We start from the raw sequence: 17,808 nt of genomic DNA on the forward strand, positions 1-17,808 counted from the left end.
CCATGAGAAGCTTGATTGTTTTTACCTTCACTCTTCTCCAGAATCTGTACAGTTTCCCCAATCTCCAGGACCAGGGCCTGACATATTGAAGACCGGAAGTTGCAGATCACTGTGCAGAGAGGAAATAGAGGAAAAAAGGTCAAGAGTGCAACAGTAGTTACAAGATCTATAATATTGATAAAGACCTACTTATGTGTGTCCCCTGAGCTAGGTGCTCCCCCTTTTGCATCCTCACAGAGCTTTTGTTTTGGGGTTAATGCATGGCAAGTTTTTTCAATAAGCTCCTTAATAAAATTATACAAACACAGTCAATCACACAGGAGCCACTGCTTAGTTAACTGTAAATGAGCTCCCACACTGAAGTGGGTAGTTATTTTAATAGGCAATTAATTCTTAAGAGGCCTAATTTTTGTGCAATGCTACATAAACTGTTTCCTAAAGTAGAGCCCACACAGGCTGCTAAGTAAGAAACACGGCTTAATGCTGCTTTAGCACAAGTCACAACTGGCATTTGCAGTATCATGGAGTCTTTGGACCAGCTAATACCAGGAATGAACCTCCATTCTTAGTGATCTGATCACATGCAGGTCATGCGGTCTCTGTCATGAATGTGTCCTCAGATTTGATCACAGAAGCCACATTTGGAGGTGGTTTTAAGACGCATGTGGCCACATGCCTGATCTGCACGAATGAAATCCCTCCTCAGGACCGATTAGTGACCACCCCCTCAGCTGACATCTTTGTCCTTGCACTGCAGTTTCACAGTTTTCTACACTAATCAGTAGTATTAGGCATTATCAGTATCTGTGTTTTATTTTGACATCGCCAATGTTATACTTAAGCATTATAAGACATGGAAAATACTGAAACCATACTACACTTTTGTTTAATATTTTTATTTTATTTTAAAGTTCTACTAGTAAATCAGTGCTCTGTATCTGTTATTTATTTACTTTGATCTCCTAGCGGAACGGAAACTTGGGTTGTAACTGGAGGGTTACCAGTTTAAATCCCAAAAGGGTCAAGGGCTGGGATACCTCTTAGCAAGGCACACAACCCACTGCTCCCCATTGATTGAGTTAATTGGACACTCTAAAGTCCCAGTTCCATGCCCCAAGAGAAATGGGAGGGGGGTGAAGATCTTATTTCACTGAGTAGAGTTTAAATTCACTTGCTGCCACCTCCTCCTCCTCTCTCTGTGTTACTCACACATACACACGAGGACGCACACATCTGTACAGTCAGAATTGTAACAAACATAATTTCAGTTCCACGGACAGAGACAATGACGTTGATTGAATCCAGGACATGTGAAGCCAGATCTGATCTCATGTGGTCACAGGAGATGCATCCAGGTCACACTTTAATGCCAAGTGTGAACACTAGTATTTAACTTTGTCTAAAGGTGATCAGCTCACATGAGGAATGATGTTAATACCAGGTCTGAAACATGCAGCCCATAAACAGAAACAGATTGCGACTCTCACCCCAGGTGAGAACATGTAGGGTGACGGAAAAGGCCTTCACAGCAGGATATCCTCTCAAGCTTTTTTGCTTTTTTTTGTTTCTTGCACTGTATATTATATCAATAAGGACAGTGATGATTTTTTAAATAAATAAAAAAAAAAATACAAATGTTGGCCCTTGAAGGAGAGTTTGCTGTGAATCATTATGTTAATGAAGTAGCCAGGGGACCCAGTGAGGGGGAGGAGGAGGAGAATGAGGGGCCTGGGCTCGCCTGCGTTGCCTGTGTGAGGTTAAGAAGTGCACAGATCCTGTGCTCAGGTAACTATGGCAACAGATCATCTACAAACTGGAGGGCTTTTCTTCACTGTTACTGCTGCGGGGATATGCTGTGTTCTAAATGGCAAGCTTATGGATGCTGCATGGCACTGGAGTTCAAGTCGAGCATATGTATCAGAGGGAGAGCGTGAGTGAGTGAGAGAGAGAGACGGATAGATATCTAGGATAGATATATTTAAGAGACTGCCTGTCACCGTTTTTTTTTTTACCCCCTGTGCGCTGAAGGGTGCTTTTCAGCAAAAGGGCTGAGTATTTCCCAATCTTTAATAGCCTCTATTTCATTTGAATTGCAAAAACCTGCACTCACACCCAGCTGAAAACTCTTCAGTGGAGGCCACGTCACAACAAGATGAGATTGTCATGTTCAGGGGCAAAGGGGGTTAGACGGGGTGCATCACACAGGCTCATATTTTCATATTCCTCCCTCCTTCACAAAAACACTATTTCATTGTGCCTAAAAGCTGCAGAGCATTAGCATATCCTCAAAAAAACAAAACCTACAAAATTCTCCTCGAGACTTTAACATGCTGAACGTAGGATGTTGGAAGGACTGACAGGACACGCAGTGAGAAAATGTTGGCAAAAGCAAACGTTTCTAGTCAGCGGCAGTGTATCAGTCCAGTCTGTTGAATTTTAAATTCCCGAGAGCATTACTGTGTAACCAGTCACTCACTGGTAGGAATTATGGGGCTTCATCACAGGGGGGAGACTCCTACTCTCCTACTCCTCCACTGTCCTCTTAACCATTGTTAAATCCACTCAAACATTCATAGTCATTTACTGAGAATTCAGTTAAGGCTCTCACTAAATAGGAGCTGATATTTCCTACATTATAACATCACAGTTTAAAATTAAAGTAATTAAATTCCCTGTGCATAATTAAGAAGGGTTTATTGGTGGAATTCTACACATGTAGGATTTTATGAATGTGTGTACTGTAAATAAAAACTGCATTGTAACTGCTTTAACCCTGTGTACTTCAGACAAGGGCCTTGCTTTACGGAGGCCACCAAGTTTCAATAAAGCAGCACAGACTGAGAAAAATGGCTCGGCCCATATAAAACTGATACATGAACCAACAAAGAAGGATGAAACAGCAGAGAATCTGCAGTCTCACCATCAGATGTCACTAATTCTTGCAAACTGGACCTTTAAACTTACAACAACAATATCCAGGTCTCCAAAAATAAAAATACTATGCTACTACTATGGTTAGCACTCTTGCCTTTGCACCAAGAAGACATGTGTTCGAGCCCCCGGTTGGAACAATGGCCTTTCTGAATGGAGTTTGCATGTTCTCCCTGTGTGTGCGTGGGTATTCTCTGGGTTCCTCAAATAGTCCAAAAACATGCAATATGTGGATTAGGTAAATGGGACACTCTAAACTGAACATAGGTGTGAGAGTGAATGATTGAATGGTTGTTTGTCTCTATATGTGGTCCTGTGTTGGACTGGCGAACTGTCCAGGGTGTACCTATCACACCTAGATTGGAACAGCACCCCCGTGACCCTGCTGTGGAGGATAGAGAGGTAGAAAATGGATGGATGGATGGATGCTACTACTACTAAGGATGCACCAGTATATCGGTAACGACTGATGCACATTGTTGACTGTCTGTGTATTTGCAAATAAGGAGGCAATAACCTGTCTTCTTAATGTTGCATTGGATCCACCTGTTTAATAGTGCATGTGTGATTTGTTTTCAAAGAAAACAGTCTCAAAGATCACCAACTTGCTGTCTGCAAGCTATGAACCACCGACATTCTACTGTTCAGTGTTTTTTTGTTCATAAATATGATTTGTTTATTTGACACAAAAGTAGGTAAATAAAAATTTATACAAAAGTATCAGTATCGGTAATGTGCCCAGAATTTCCAGATCTGTTCATCCTTAACTACTACTACTAATAATAATGATAATAAGGTAACTGCAATTATAATTGTTCTACTCTCTGACCTATTTACCAGATTTTATTCAATTATTATTTATTTGTGTATTTTAAGGACGGCCTGAAAACAACAGTCTTTGAATAATCCAGTTCCCTGTGTTGGCATGAAGTGAGAACACAAGCTGGAGTCAATTTTCCATCATAACATCACTTGGTAACTGCCAGCAGCAGCAGCAGCACCAATATTCTTCTGTTATTTATAGTATATTATAGCATAGTATCTTATAAACATTCAGTGAATTGAATGTACTGACACTTCATTTCAAGACATGTCCCTTGTGGCTTTGTTTTAATGCAACCAGTGTAATCATGTCAAGGAACAAACCCCGTGTTTCATTTCTTATTTCTTAAATAGGAAACCCTGTGAGTGAACGTGTAAAACCACCACCTTCTCTTGTCCTGCAGCACTGCAGTGTGTAATGGGCTTTCATGTGATGATTCCAGGTGTGTGTGTGTGGGGGGGGGGGGTCTTATTCCAGAGCTCTGCACATCTACAGCACTGTGAACAATGTGTCCATGTTGAAGAGAGAGTGTCACAAGCATAAACTGTAACACTGTCCAGTTATTCATTCATTCATTCATTCATTCATTCATTCATTCAGTACTTCTCATCCTGAGAGGACCACAGAGGCAACTGGAGGCAATCCCAGCTGACAGCGGACGAAGGCTACGGTTCAGCCTGGACAAAGAACATACATACGTGACATGTTTCTTGTCTTCTTTACCAATTCTTCTCAGATTAACTTAGTTTAAGCTGTTTTTTAAACTGATTATTACAAAAAAAGAGTCCAACCAAATCACTTTAACCAGTACTTCTGTGCATGCCTTCTTTTTTCTTTAGTTACAGGTAGGGATGTCGGATATTAGCTTTTTTTTTTATCGATATTCGATATGCCAATATTGTCCAACTAATTTAGGTCACATGTCATGTCTCCTGTCATGGAATTAAAACATATTGCCTGCAAGCCTTTTATAGATATATTTATATGCTATATTTTTAATTCATGGAGTTTCATATTTGTAAATCCTTCCTAAAGGCTGAAAAATCGTATTTCCCAATCGTATTTTCACGCCGCAGCTGTGAAATCCAGGTATTACTTCATCGGGTTTCATTATCAGCGGAAAAACCGACACGCGAACCAATGTTCCATTAATGGGCTGATATTATTTGTGCATTGTGCAAATTTGTGCATTAAAATAATAAATAAAAACTACAAGACAGATGTTATTTTTGTGTTATTTTAAGTGTACTAACATTAGCCAAAATGTTTCCAACATTCTTTAAATCCACATAAATTCATATTTATATTCAAGGTAACAGACCATTTCATTTTGTTGCCTTGCAATGACGTTTTCCCACTTTACTCGTCTCTGTTATCGTGAAATGGCCCTAGAGGCTTGACAGACCTTTGACTGAATTTAATGAGCAGCAACATGTACAGTACACACACACACACATACACTCAACTCTCCTGCATACTCTCCTGTGTATTACAGAGCACTACAGCTGCATGACTTCTGATTACCTCCGTGTCTATAATGTGAAGCACATAGCAAATGCACAACCATATTTGTATACTACCATACGAGGATGGGCTTAAATGCTCATAGGCCAGACTAAGAAGGAGTAATGCCAGAGCAATGGAACTTGGCACGCATTCAATTCAACCTTTCATGATACTAACTGCAAGGTTTCCTTCCAGATAAGTCTATATTTGATAGCTAATTGAAAAATTTGGCACCATAATGTTATCAATCTGGCCCGGGTGTGACCCCACCTTTCAACCTATGTCAGCTGAGATTGGCACCGGCGCCCCCCACAACCCTCACATGGAGTGATGAGGCATTTCTGGGAAGTTGTTCTTATTTTTTGTCTAAAAAGACAAATAATCTATAATGATCTAATTTTAAGAAAATTCAGGATCTGGCACGGGAGCGCTGTGTGTCCCGAGCCAGAAACATCACCCGCTATACCTCACAGCCCCACCATGGACTGATTAAGAGGTTCAGGTGCATCTGGTGCAGGACCTAGGTTCAACAGTCTGGTGGCCTTTTCCCCCAGGCCACCAGACTGTTGAATGAACAAAAACTGTCACTTTGGCTAGCACTACTGTGGTAACCCTATTTTAACCTGTTTAATCTTGTTTATTTTTATACATATTCAAATGTTCTATATATATATATACATATATATATATGCCTACTGCTGCTAAGGTACTGTTGAGCCATGTGCAACAAATATTTCAATGACAATAAAGTCTGTCTAAGTGTAAGTCTAAAAACATCTAACTCTGTCTGTATGATAATAATATAATAAGATATTAGAGCTTTAATTACCAATAACAAGTTAAAACAATGTGTTGTGTGTTCACTACCGGTGTGTTTTAAGGATGTGTTAAATACAAAAAGTAAAATTCACAGATTGTGTGTGTGCAAATAAGAAATTCTAAGGTATACATTTTTTTTTTTTTTTAAGAAATCAGCTTAATCAAGTAAAAGAAGACTCAATGTACATGAACATAAGTTCAAATTTCTTAAATTTTGGCCACTTTTGTCTAGTTTTTTGGTCCTGGTGTTCATTATATTACAGTCTATTACTGTGGGGTTTTTTAGATTATTATTGGTTTTGGAGCCAATACTGAAATAATCTCCTGTAAAAAAAGAGAAGAGAAAATTCTGCACAACAAACTTGGCATGTCAAATGTTTCCACTCAGCGTGCGCCACAACATTTGACCCCTGATCAAAAGCACACCAGCCTTGGTTGTGGGGCAGAAGAATTTGGCACATTTTGAAGCAGATCCAGCTGGTTTTCTTATATATAAGAATAATATATGACAGCTAGAACTACGGGGATAAACCCCCCGATGAAGCATCAGACAGAGGAAGGAAATATTCAGTATTGCGGACTAGTGTTGCTTGTTTGTTTGTTTTTTCGATTTATTGTGTAATTGTCATGAACGGATCACAACGAGGCATTAGCTGTGCGTGTCTGATGCAAAAGCTCTCTCCAGACAACAATTCCCACAATTCCACACTGCATCACGACGTAATCAAACTAGATCTTCTGTTGTTGTTTTACTTGAGAGACTAGCAATACAAATTACATACTGAGAGTTTAAATTATTAAATTATTTGGACGGTGGTAGCAAACCCACACACATGGCCCTGGTCAGAACGTGACTCAAACCACTCCACCACAGCCATTTAATACCATTTAGAATTGTAAAAATGGACCATAAATGTTTACTATGTGTTCAACTTGTACTTCAGTCAACATATTCAAGGCAGAGTAACACTTTCACCCCCCTAAGGGCAGCATGGGATATCTTTTTTCCTTTTCTTTACCATATTCAGTGCACATACAGTATATTACTGTTACTGCTCTATGCAATACACTGACATTTTAAACAAAACATACATTACATACTGACCTTCCTTTATACAGTAGCCGACTGTGTAATGACCCATAAGGGAGACATGTTCTGCAGAGATGAGAAGCAAGAGGCCATCAAATACCTGCCAGTCCAACTGTAAACACTATTGTGACTTATAAATCCTCTGCTTTCTCCCCCCTGCCTTCAGAACAACTCAGTGGTAATTGCACCACTGTGGGAACATTTTATTAAAGAGGACACTGTGTCCAGCTAAACTTTTTTTCTTGAGTCCCTTTAGCTCCAATCGGAAAACAAACTGACGCTGAACTGCTCACTGGCTGTGTCCCTTAACTGTTCCCATAATTCAGTGTACAGTCTGCCAGTAATTATTAGCAGAAGAAGAAGAACCTTTGACCTTTGTTGAAAGACTTAGGACTGTGGTGTAGAGCTGTGATTCAGAGCTTGCACTGGCCCTCTGCCAGGGAGGATTGTTGCTTTTCTTCATGCAAATCGTCTATAAAGAAGAATATGAAGTCACAGAAAATTTTACAGGAGAATAACAAGAAGGACTTTGACCTCGGAATGAAGACGAGGAGTTAAGGAACGAGGGAAGAGAACTTCAAACTGTGAAGGGCAGCACTGCACCTAGACTGCCGGAACTTGTTGTAAGGAGAAGGAAAAGGTGTGACAATGGAGACCATGGAGGTCCTGTTTTCCATCCTTCAGTCATCTTGTCCCTGATCTAGCAAGTTAGAAGTTAAAAAGTAACCCTTACCCTAGGGCTTTGTGTTGTGTGTTGTTTGCATTCAACACATCGAGTACTGGAGTCCTGCTAACCTCATTACTTCTGCCACACAGGCACGCAAAGCGACATTTTACCATATCTGATCTCACATTTGTGTCACACAAGTCTGGGCATGCAATAATGGTAGGGTTATCACATTAGGCTGGAATTTCAAACACGACACCATTCATTCATCTTCTACCGCTTTAACCTCCACATGAGGGTCGCAGCTGGTGCCAATCCCAGCTGACATAGGGCGAAAGATGGGGTACACAAACAACATAAATAACATGATTTTTTATTTAATTATTTTTTGTGTGCCTATGTGCTAAGGTAAGGTAAGGTAAGGTAAGGTAAGGTAAGGTAAGGTAAGGTAAGGTAAGGTAAGATAAGGTAAGGTAAGGTAAGGTGCCACTGTTTGAGTGATGTTGCTGGTCGACTTTTATTAGCATCAGTCTGGGATTTTAATAAGAAAAATTACTCTTTCAGGCACAAAAAAAAGTGCTATACTGATAAATGAACACTGTTAACACGAAAGACAGACATGACTGATGATGTTTGCAGCCTTTAGTTCCCACATTGTCGTTATTGTTTAATTATAAACAATAAGGCTAAGTTATAGCCGGTAGCTGCTAACCACTACCTTAATGAAAATTAAGGTAGCGGTTAATTAACACCCACTGTGGCTATCAGCCAGGAAAACAAGTGTCATGACAGTTCAGAACTTTACAGACATGTCCATGTTCCTCAGAAAGACCTGAATGCCAGTCTTTAAGATGCTTCCTTTGTATGACTTAGTTTGTTCTGATAGACAATTTGATTGCTACCACTTTGTAGCATTGTTTGCATGAAATATAACAGTTTAATAATAACAAAGGTCCCGAAGACCCTTCAGTAGCAGCAATTGCTATGTTCAGCCAGCTCAGTGTTGTGAAAATCAACTAGCATTCATATGTTCAGTTGCTAATGAGGGGTTATTGAATAAAATCAATAATCAATAGAAAAAGGAAGACAATATAGTGGAAAAAATGTAGGACCCAAATGCAGGTTTCAAAAATGAACATGGGTCTTTACCATAACATTTGACAGACAGGAAATACCCGCAAACAGATAACATGACGTAGTCACTGGAGAGCACAGGAATTAAAGCGGACCTAGACCGGAAGTTCCAATTAACGCTGTTTTTTGTGTATCTGCGTCATTACCTCGTTTACGAAGCCCTGAAGTTTCGAAACAAACAGTTCAGCCATTGCTGAGAACGCTGTGTTTTATTGTAATCTTGTCCTCAGCGAGATCTCCCTTCCGGTTAGTAAAATGCATTTCTCCTGAACAGCAGATCCTCCAGCTCGGGGCACTAGTGCAGTTGAATATGTGCGGTTGCGTACATTGAACCGCAGAAGAAGAATAACGTCCGTTGTGGAGGTGTTTCACGAGCGACAGTGTCTTCTGAATCTGGGTCTGACTCCGGGTCAAAGTCATAAAAGGAACTGCGGCGGGGAGTCGTGACGAAGCTATTTTTAAACATTGTTAAAACAATGTTTTGATAATGAGTAGCAGTACATCCACCGTTCCAGAGGGGGGAGCTGAGACAGTTGGGAAGTAATAAAACTAGTTAACCTATTATACCTTGTTAAATATTATGAATATTAAAATGCTAACCACACCTGCCATATCTTCAAAGTGTCCAAATGTCATGAAAAAGCATACATTATGTTTATTAAATTTCATGAAAAAGCATACAATATGTTCAAACTTTCCATTCAATGCATTAATAAAGAAATGGAGGCTTAACTATTTTTTATATGATAATTAATACATTTATATTATAATGTAATAAATATTATGATAAGTGCTAAATAAACCCATGATATCCTCAATGTGTCCAAATGAGCTCAATAATAAAGAAAAAATGCCTTAACTATTTTTTCTGTGTTCACTAATAAGTTAAACAGTTAACTTATTATGTAACTATTACCAATCATAGCCAATGTAATAATGATTGTACTTGTAGATAGTTGTTACATGAATCATTGTACAAAATTTGAAGGCAATATCTCCATCAGTCTGGAAGATAAAGCCGAAAATGTGTTTTTAGCATAATAAATAAATTAATTTGCTAATTAATAATAAAGCTTCAGATAGTGATGATTCTCAGGTGGTATGTGATGCCCGTGCAAAATTTGAAGCCAATACCTGCAATACTTTGGAAGATACAGGCGAAAATATGGTTTTTATATCATTAATTGATTAATTAACTAATTAATAATAATGGTAGACAGCTCAAAATCAATAGGGATCATCTACAGGGGGTTTGTGACCAATAAAAAAAACAAGAACATTTAATCTCAAATGCCTTTCCAGTTATCGCGTTAACGGCTAAAATCTGCGGACGCGCGAGACCGATTCCATAATATCCGCATTTCTCACGGATATAATTAGTATAATTTATATTTAGGCTGTTGTAGTGGTGTGTGTGTCAGTTACAGTTACACCTACAGTTAAAATGAGCTGTGTGATCCAAGGCTCTTATAAGGAAGTGTTCACCCAAATGAGGCTAATCAACTTTCATCCAGAGATTTCATAAAGGGTTAATATATTGCCCCGAACTAAAGAGGAAAGCTAATTTGGGCTACATTAATCTGCCCAATCCCACTCTCAGTGAACATTAGTTCCGTCCTTTGTTCTGCTATGAACACATTTGGTTTTAGAGTTGTCTGTCCAGATAATGGTGCCCAAGTCAGCATGATTATTTCATGTGCAGCTACAGTAGTTTGTATCTGAGCCCTGTCCATGTAGCCACAGATGAAGCCAGCAGATAAATCTCTCTCTCTGGACTACTGATTTACAGTCAAAGCTCTTCCAAATTCAAAATAAATTATCAGTTTTGATGTTCTACATGTTCATAAAATATAATCATCACTGACTGATTTATAGATAAAAGGATACAAATGTTTAATACAGAGAATCAAGTAATTCAAAGTGACATCGAATGGTGAGAGTCCATCCGCCCGCCACTCGGGCGGATGTCAGGGAACTACGGTGGCCTTCACATACCAAAAAGAATGCAACTCTCCTTAGTTTGTGTACATTGCTGCTACAAAAGCACACTCTGGCTGGTTTGTCCATTTGGGGCTGCTGTAGAAATGTACCAGCACAAGATGGCAGCCACCATAAAGGAAGAGCCTTGCTTAAAGTACTTAATATATTTATATACTGTGTATCAAAGGCATATTCTACGGCTAGTAAACAAATCAGTGTTTATTGATTGCTTTTCTCTGCAATAATTCTCCTTTAATGTCTTACTCAGATGTTTGTATTGAATTGAATTTTTAATTTTTATCAGTGATTCTGAGCAGTATTGGACTGATACCAACACTGAGTGTCATATCAGCTGATCCCTACTTTTGACAGATGTTTTCTTAATTGAGGAGCAAAACAAGTAATGATTAAAGATCAATGAGTCATTATCAAAATAATCGGTTACAATTCCCGGGTGGAAAGAGCTGACCAGCACGAACAATATAGCCTGAAAATGTCAGGTCTTTATTTGCTGCCACTCCGACAAGTGATTTACAAACTAATATTGTTTCCTCACATAAACACAAAGAGCAAAAAATAATGAATAGGCAGCGATTCTAAGAAAGGCATTAACATTTCATGAGGTGGTCTCCAACTGTTTCCTGTTTAGATGGAGCTCATTAAGAAAACCCAGGAGAGAAAGCGCCTGCATGTATGGAGAGACCACACACAGAACTGTTTCATATCCATGAGGAGGTAGATGTCGATAATCGGCCAAGTATTACTTATTTATGTCCGTTTTTATTAAATAAATGCACTGACGACCTGTTTCTTGTATTTAGTATTTAGTCTGTATCATTGTTTCGCAAATCTTGAAATGTTGATTCAATCGTCTAATTCTATTTTATTGATTACTTTGTTATATGGAGCAAAGAAACAACAAAAATATCCAAATTTAAGATCAGAAATCAGACAAACTTGTTTTTCATAATTGAAAAAACACTCTAACCCATTAATCAATTGTTTGATGATTAATTTAGTAATCCAATAGATTCATCGAACAATTGTTGCAGCCCTATAAACAATTGTATGTATCCTTTGTTATTATTAAACTGTTATATTTCATCAAATGGTGGGGCATTCTGTGATTGTCTTTTTTATAGTTTTATTGTATGACTTGTTTGTGTTGTTTTTATACTTTCTACAGTATTTTTTTGTTTTATTGTATGTTTTATTGTTTGTTCTTAGGTCTGTTAGGTCTCACATTTTATTTGTTTTATTTATTTATGCACTTTGTTTCAGCTGTTGTTGGTTTAAAGTGTTTTATTAATAAAGTTGGATTGGATTGGATTGGAAGGTAAAGTGCTGCTTGAATATTCCATGGCATTATTCGTTTAATATTTTAATATTCTAAACTCCAGTGTGTGAAAGCTATAGACAGTAATGCAGGGTTCAGAGAGTGTTGCGCTTAGAGGAGCAGCTTCAACATGCATTCAAGAAACCTCGTAAATTTCATCATCACTTCAGCAATCACACTAACTAAATGCTTGCTGCTGCTGCTGCTGCTGCTGCCACATTGTGAAAACAGAGGGTCGTCATTGGAGTAGAAATAATATAATAATATAATAATAATATTTGTTTCATCAGTACATTTTTATATAAGACATAATATATGAGACAAAGGACATGATTCTGAATAATGACATCGAAAAAAAAATCCTATTCAAAGCCAAAATATCATCTAAAAGCCTCATTACCATCTTCAAATAAAGACACAAGGAGGGAAAAAGTGCTATTTTGTAAAAACTGTATATCGGGCTGATATCAGTATACTGTGATATCGTATATCAGTATCGGTATAGGACATAAAAAGTGGGATGAGCCATCCCTACTTTACATCGCTCTACTGAATAATGTGATATTGGTGAGAGACAATTCATTGGCAATTTCAAGAAGAGAGATAAATGTGCAAAAACGGGTGTCACTGATGACACAGATGAGGCAGGAGGAGGGATGATAACAGGCTGTGGAGAAGCAGCAATGTGGCCTTTGTGCATTATGATGGTGGAGAAATGTTGTTGAGGGTCCTTTCAGCTGAATATGTGCTAATTTCCAAGGTTCACAAATGTTTTACAAGGTCAAATTCAAGCACTTTGAAGGTCAATTTTTTTAAGCTAATCCAGCAACCTTACACTTTCACTTTTTTATTAAATTGAAAGAGATGATATTATTCTAAAAACAATCTAAATTGTGTTTTGTAATAGTAAAATTATAACAAATCAAATGAAAACACTTTTTTTCAGCCACTTTATTAGGTACATCTTTTACTGCTCGTCAATTGTTGCCAGCCAATCACGCATTGCACGTAGGCATTTAGTCAAGACTGGCTGCTGAAGTTCAATCCGAGCATCAGGATGAGAAAGAAAGGTGATTTAAGTGACTTTAAATGTGGTGTGTGCTTGTTGTTGGTGCCAGACAGGCTCATCTGTGTATTTCACAAACTGCTGATCTACTGGGACTTTACTTTGTTTCTCCATCTAATGAGCAAACTATTAAGTCAAATAGTTCTTTGCTGTGAAAGAAATGCAACAGTATAGAGATTTCTATCATTATCAAAATCGCAAACTTGAAACTAGCAAATTTAATCACAATCATGTTTTAAGCTGGTTTTTTTAAAATGCAATACATGCAGTACCTGTTAGAAATTATTATTTTGCTATTTTTTTCACCCTTGCATTAGAATACAGTTGTTACTATTTCATGTGGCAACACTCCATCTTATTTTAAACCCTGTATATATTGAATAGAAATTTATCTTAAAGGTCGAGTGTGTGGAATATAGGTAGAATTATTTTCCAATTCCACAGAATGAGCTTTTGATATTAATGCCAGTAGCTGGCTCAGCTCTGTGGAGCCCCGTCAATAGCCCGTTTTTACAATAGCCCACAATGGACACACTGAAGATCTTTTGAGTTTTGATGTTACCCTCTATCACTAATGTCGGGCGAAAATCACCCGAACACATTAAAAAACAAAAAAACAAACAAACAGTGATGGGGTCAGGGAAACACTACTACCTTCGATATTGTAAGTAAACAGCATGATGGTACACAACGACCAACAGCAACATAATCACAATATAATCAAAAATATTTGTATATTTATAAAAATCACACATTTATCATTGTGTCACCCGACATTTGTGTTCTAGGGTTACAGTTAGTGATAATTCTTTGTTTAGGCCATCCAAATGGAACGGAAGTCAATGCAGAGTCCTAAGAAGAATAGCTGCGTAAACCTGTGTGTGTGGCTCCTGCCTTTCCCTGCATTTCAGCACCACGGACAGCACCAGGTGACTTCACTGATGCGGAGGCTGCTGCGCCGAACTGTTGCTTCATCACAGCCAAACAAACTCCCTCTTCAATAACCTGATACATCGCTGGAGACAACTCGTGACTCCGTCGTGAACGCATGAAGCACAGCCCCCCCATCAGATGCAATTAGATGACTATATTGTTACACACACACACACAGGCAGGAGAGGCAGCAACAGTGTTTCAGAGGATTCTGGCATTAATGTTCATGTTTTATCATCCTGCAGGCCTTTTTTATGATGCAATCATGACAAATCTAATGCCTCCACACATGGTGTATAGGTGTGGGCATGTGTGTGTGTGTGTGTGTGTGTGTGTGTGTGTGTGTGTGTGTGTGTGTGTGTGTGTGTGTGTGTGTGTGTGTGTGTGTGTGGCATGAGTAAGTGCAAGTAACAAGCTGTGTAGCATCTGGACATGACTCATTCCCCCCGAATGAAAACCCTCCTCTGGAATAAACGTATACACTATAGATGATTCTTTTTTTTCCACACAGTGGCTGCAGGAAACTCAGCAACCACATTATTATAATGGTGTCTCCTCTGGTGATTTGATTCTATAGTACTTGTTTGTTTGCTCTTCTTACATTTGCTTTAGTCTCTTGCACATTTTGCAGTATATTTTACGTCCTTTGTTTTTACAGTGTTTGGTGTTTTAAGGCCAGATCAAGTACAACTTTTTTCTCTCTGTGTTATATTATATATCATGCTGCATGTGCTTTGGTGGATGTTGGCCTTCTTTGTTGCGTGATGTCTTTTCTTTTGCCCAAAGGAAAATGTCCCAGTGGGGTCAATAGATATATTTGATTGACAGTGTGTGTGTGTGTGTGTTCCTCCTCAAAAAGGTCAAAGTGCACACATGCAGAGAAGAGATGTGCGTTAGTGTCGTCGTAGCAGCAGCAGCAGCAGCAGCAGCTTTCTGTCTACAGGTAGATTCTCTCCACTCCAGCCTACACCTGTTGGAGGTGCGCAGTCACGATGCCCCCTTGTGGCTTCAACACGAATCGCCTCCTGCACACCCCCCCACCCTACTCTACTCCATATATGAGGGGGGGAAATGACTTAAACGCAAGACTGACGCATTATGTTTTTATATATATATATATATATATATATTTATTTTTTTCAAACTACAGAGCACGAAGCTGATGTGAAACACAGTCTGCGGATGGATGGATGAGTGTGTGTGCGCGTGTGTGTGCATAGCAGCAGCACATCTTCAAGGTGGTGGGCTGGAGGCTGCAGCCGCTCTCTTCCCACGCAATTTCCCTTTTCTATACAGTGCCTGGCCGCTGCATAACAGCCATTATAATAAGTCTATATACGTGGTATATTATGTGTAATGGCCATGATAATAATAACAACAACAGGAGGAAGATGGTGGTGATGATGATGAGGAGGAGGAGGAGGAGGATGAGCCTGCATATGCGAGATGTAGATGGACACAAATTGGGTGTTTTCTCGTGCACACAGACTTGTCATCCTTGACCACTGTTTCCATTCAAGTCAATTAAAAGCAAAGAAAATGGGGAGAAATTAAAGGTTTCACTCACCAACTCCGATTTTCTCCTCCTCTGTCGGAATCCACATATTTGTTTGGTTATATTCCCTCCGCTGGAGAAAGCCTCATTATGTCGATGCTACTGAAAAAAAGGACGCGATGAGCTGAAGGCTGGAGGAAGAGAAGAAGAAGAAGAATCCAGGCAGCACTCACACACACAGAAACAGAGGGAGGACTACATCATGTCTGGAATCAACGTCCTTAGCTCTGCATGTATGTGTGTGTAAGCAGAGAGGGGAGGAAGGATAGGAGGATAGGAGAGAAGGGAGGAAGGAATGAAGGAAAGAGAGAGGGGCCATAAAGCAGCACTGTCTCTGTATCTCCTCTCTGTTATTTCCCGGTGTGTGTGTGTGTGTGTGTGTGTCTCCAGTCTGATGCAGTCTCCGTGTCCACCTAATGCAACGCGCACGCGCGCAATCACACGCGAAACCCACGCACGCACACGGTGAGCGCTTTTCTCACAGAAATGAGCGCTGAGATTTTTTCTCCCCCCCCCTAATTTTTTTGATATAATTTATTAGTTGCTGTTGTTGTTGTTGTTTTTTACTTGAAAACAACAACAACAACAACACGTCCAGCTGATCCACGGTCACTCAGCGCGAGCGAGTGGGTGATCTTGGTGCTTTTGTGGCGAGGAGCGTCGAGCTGGTGCAAGGAAATACTGAGAAAACTGCAATACATATGAAAAGATGCGCCATCTTCGCGGTCACGTGACTCGTTTTGTCAACACTGATGTGTCAAACGTTTGCAAATGTGCCCCCACCTCTCTCAACCTATCTCTACCCCTCTCTCTCTCCTCTCTCTCTCGCTCGCTCTCTCTCTCTGCATCCATCACAAGCACAAACTGCATCTTTTTGTGTTGTGTTGTTGTTAAATGCTGGACTGTGTAATAACTCTGTTGCTCTGGCTGTTGCTGCTGATTTTGTTGTGAATGAAACAGCTTCAGGTGAATCAGATCAGTTCAGGTTAGAGCAGGGCATGTTGGGAAATCACCTCCTGGTTGTGAGTCATTTCAGGGAAACAGACCCACACCAAAGCCACTGATGCTTTGTCATAGTGCAGTCATCACACACAACACAACACAACACACACACACATACAGGGCCGGCCCAAGCCTTTATGAAGCCCCAGATCTGAATCTGACCACCTCAGAATAGTAAATCGCATTAATTATTGTGTTAATTACACCAAACCAGCGTCACTCAGGAGTAAAACCGTGTGGTGAACTTGAATTAAAGTCCAAAACAAAACCAAAATAGCTTAAGATCAAGACTACTTGCTGTACATAGATAAATAGATATAAAAGTTTTCTTTATTTCACACACTATTGGGCCGTTGTCTGTGAAGGTTCTCAGTCGTCCAGGTCGTCATTGTCCTCTGTCATTAGCTGTAGCTCAAGTGTTGAAGACGTTTCACATCTCATCCAAGAGACTTCTTCACTTCTGACAACAAAAAAACAACAACAGGACGGTTTCACCTGAGTCGAGGTGTGGAAGAGGGTCATTAGGGTCACCTGAGAGACAGAGTCTGCTATTGTGTGGATGTTAGACTTCACTGTTGTTGTTGTTGTTGTTGTTGTTGTTGTTGTTGTCGTTGTTGTTCCTCTTAGGAAGAGTACTCAGGACATGATGCTTCCTTCAGAATCAGAATCAGAAAACAAGTTTATTGGGAGGATATTTGCTTTGGTAACTGATGCAGTTATGGTACAGAAAAACAGAGGTTAAATATTAAATATTTGTTAGATTGAATAAAGGTACCTATACCTATAAATACCCATAGATAAATGTACAGGAAGAAGAAAATTAACACAGCGCAGATGAAAAGTGTATGTTTGCAGTAGCACCGATGCATATACAGATGAGGGTATGAGAAATATATATAAAAAATATACATTACTTAAAATATATATTATTAATGTACAATATACATTACATACAACAGATTGCCG

At 39.3% G+C, this 17,808-nt stretch overlaps 1 protein-coding gene across 1 annotated transcript in view; it reads right to left on the reverse strand.

Annotated features, from left to right (window-relative positions):
- The window catches only part of LOC310931575 (dedicator of cytokinesis protein 3-like), a gene marked incomplete at both ends in the record, with an annotated part of 80,627 nt that extends 64,738 nt beyond the window's left edge, over window positions 1-15,889 (reverse strand). Inside the window, 2 exons of the mRNA XM_083894762.1 lie at window positions 26-109; window positions 15,853-15,889. Coding sequence (XP_083750888.1) covers window positions 26-109; window positions 15,853-15,889 — 121 coding nt within the window. The remainder of the gene's footprint in view (window positions 1-25; window positions 110-15,852) is intronic.
- Between the last annotated feature and the right edge of the window lie 1,919 nt (window positions 15,890-17,808).

This window comes from Microchirus variegatus (assembly GCF_963457635.1).
Source record: "Microchirus variegatus genome assembly, chromosome: 9".
Lineage (NCBI taxonomy): Eukaryota > Metazoa > Chordata > Actinopteri > Pleuronectiformes > Soleidae > Microchirus > Microchirus variegatus.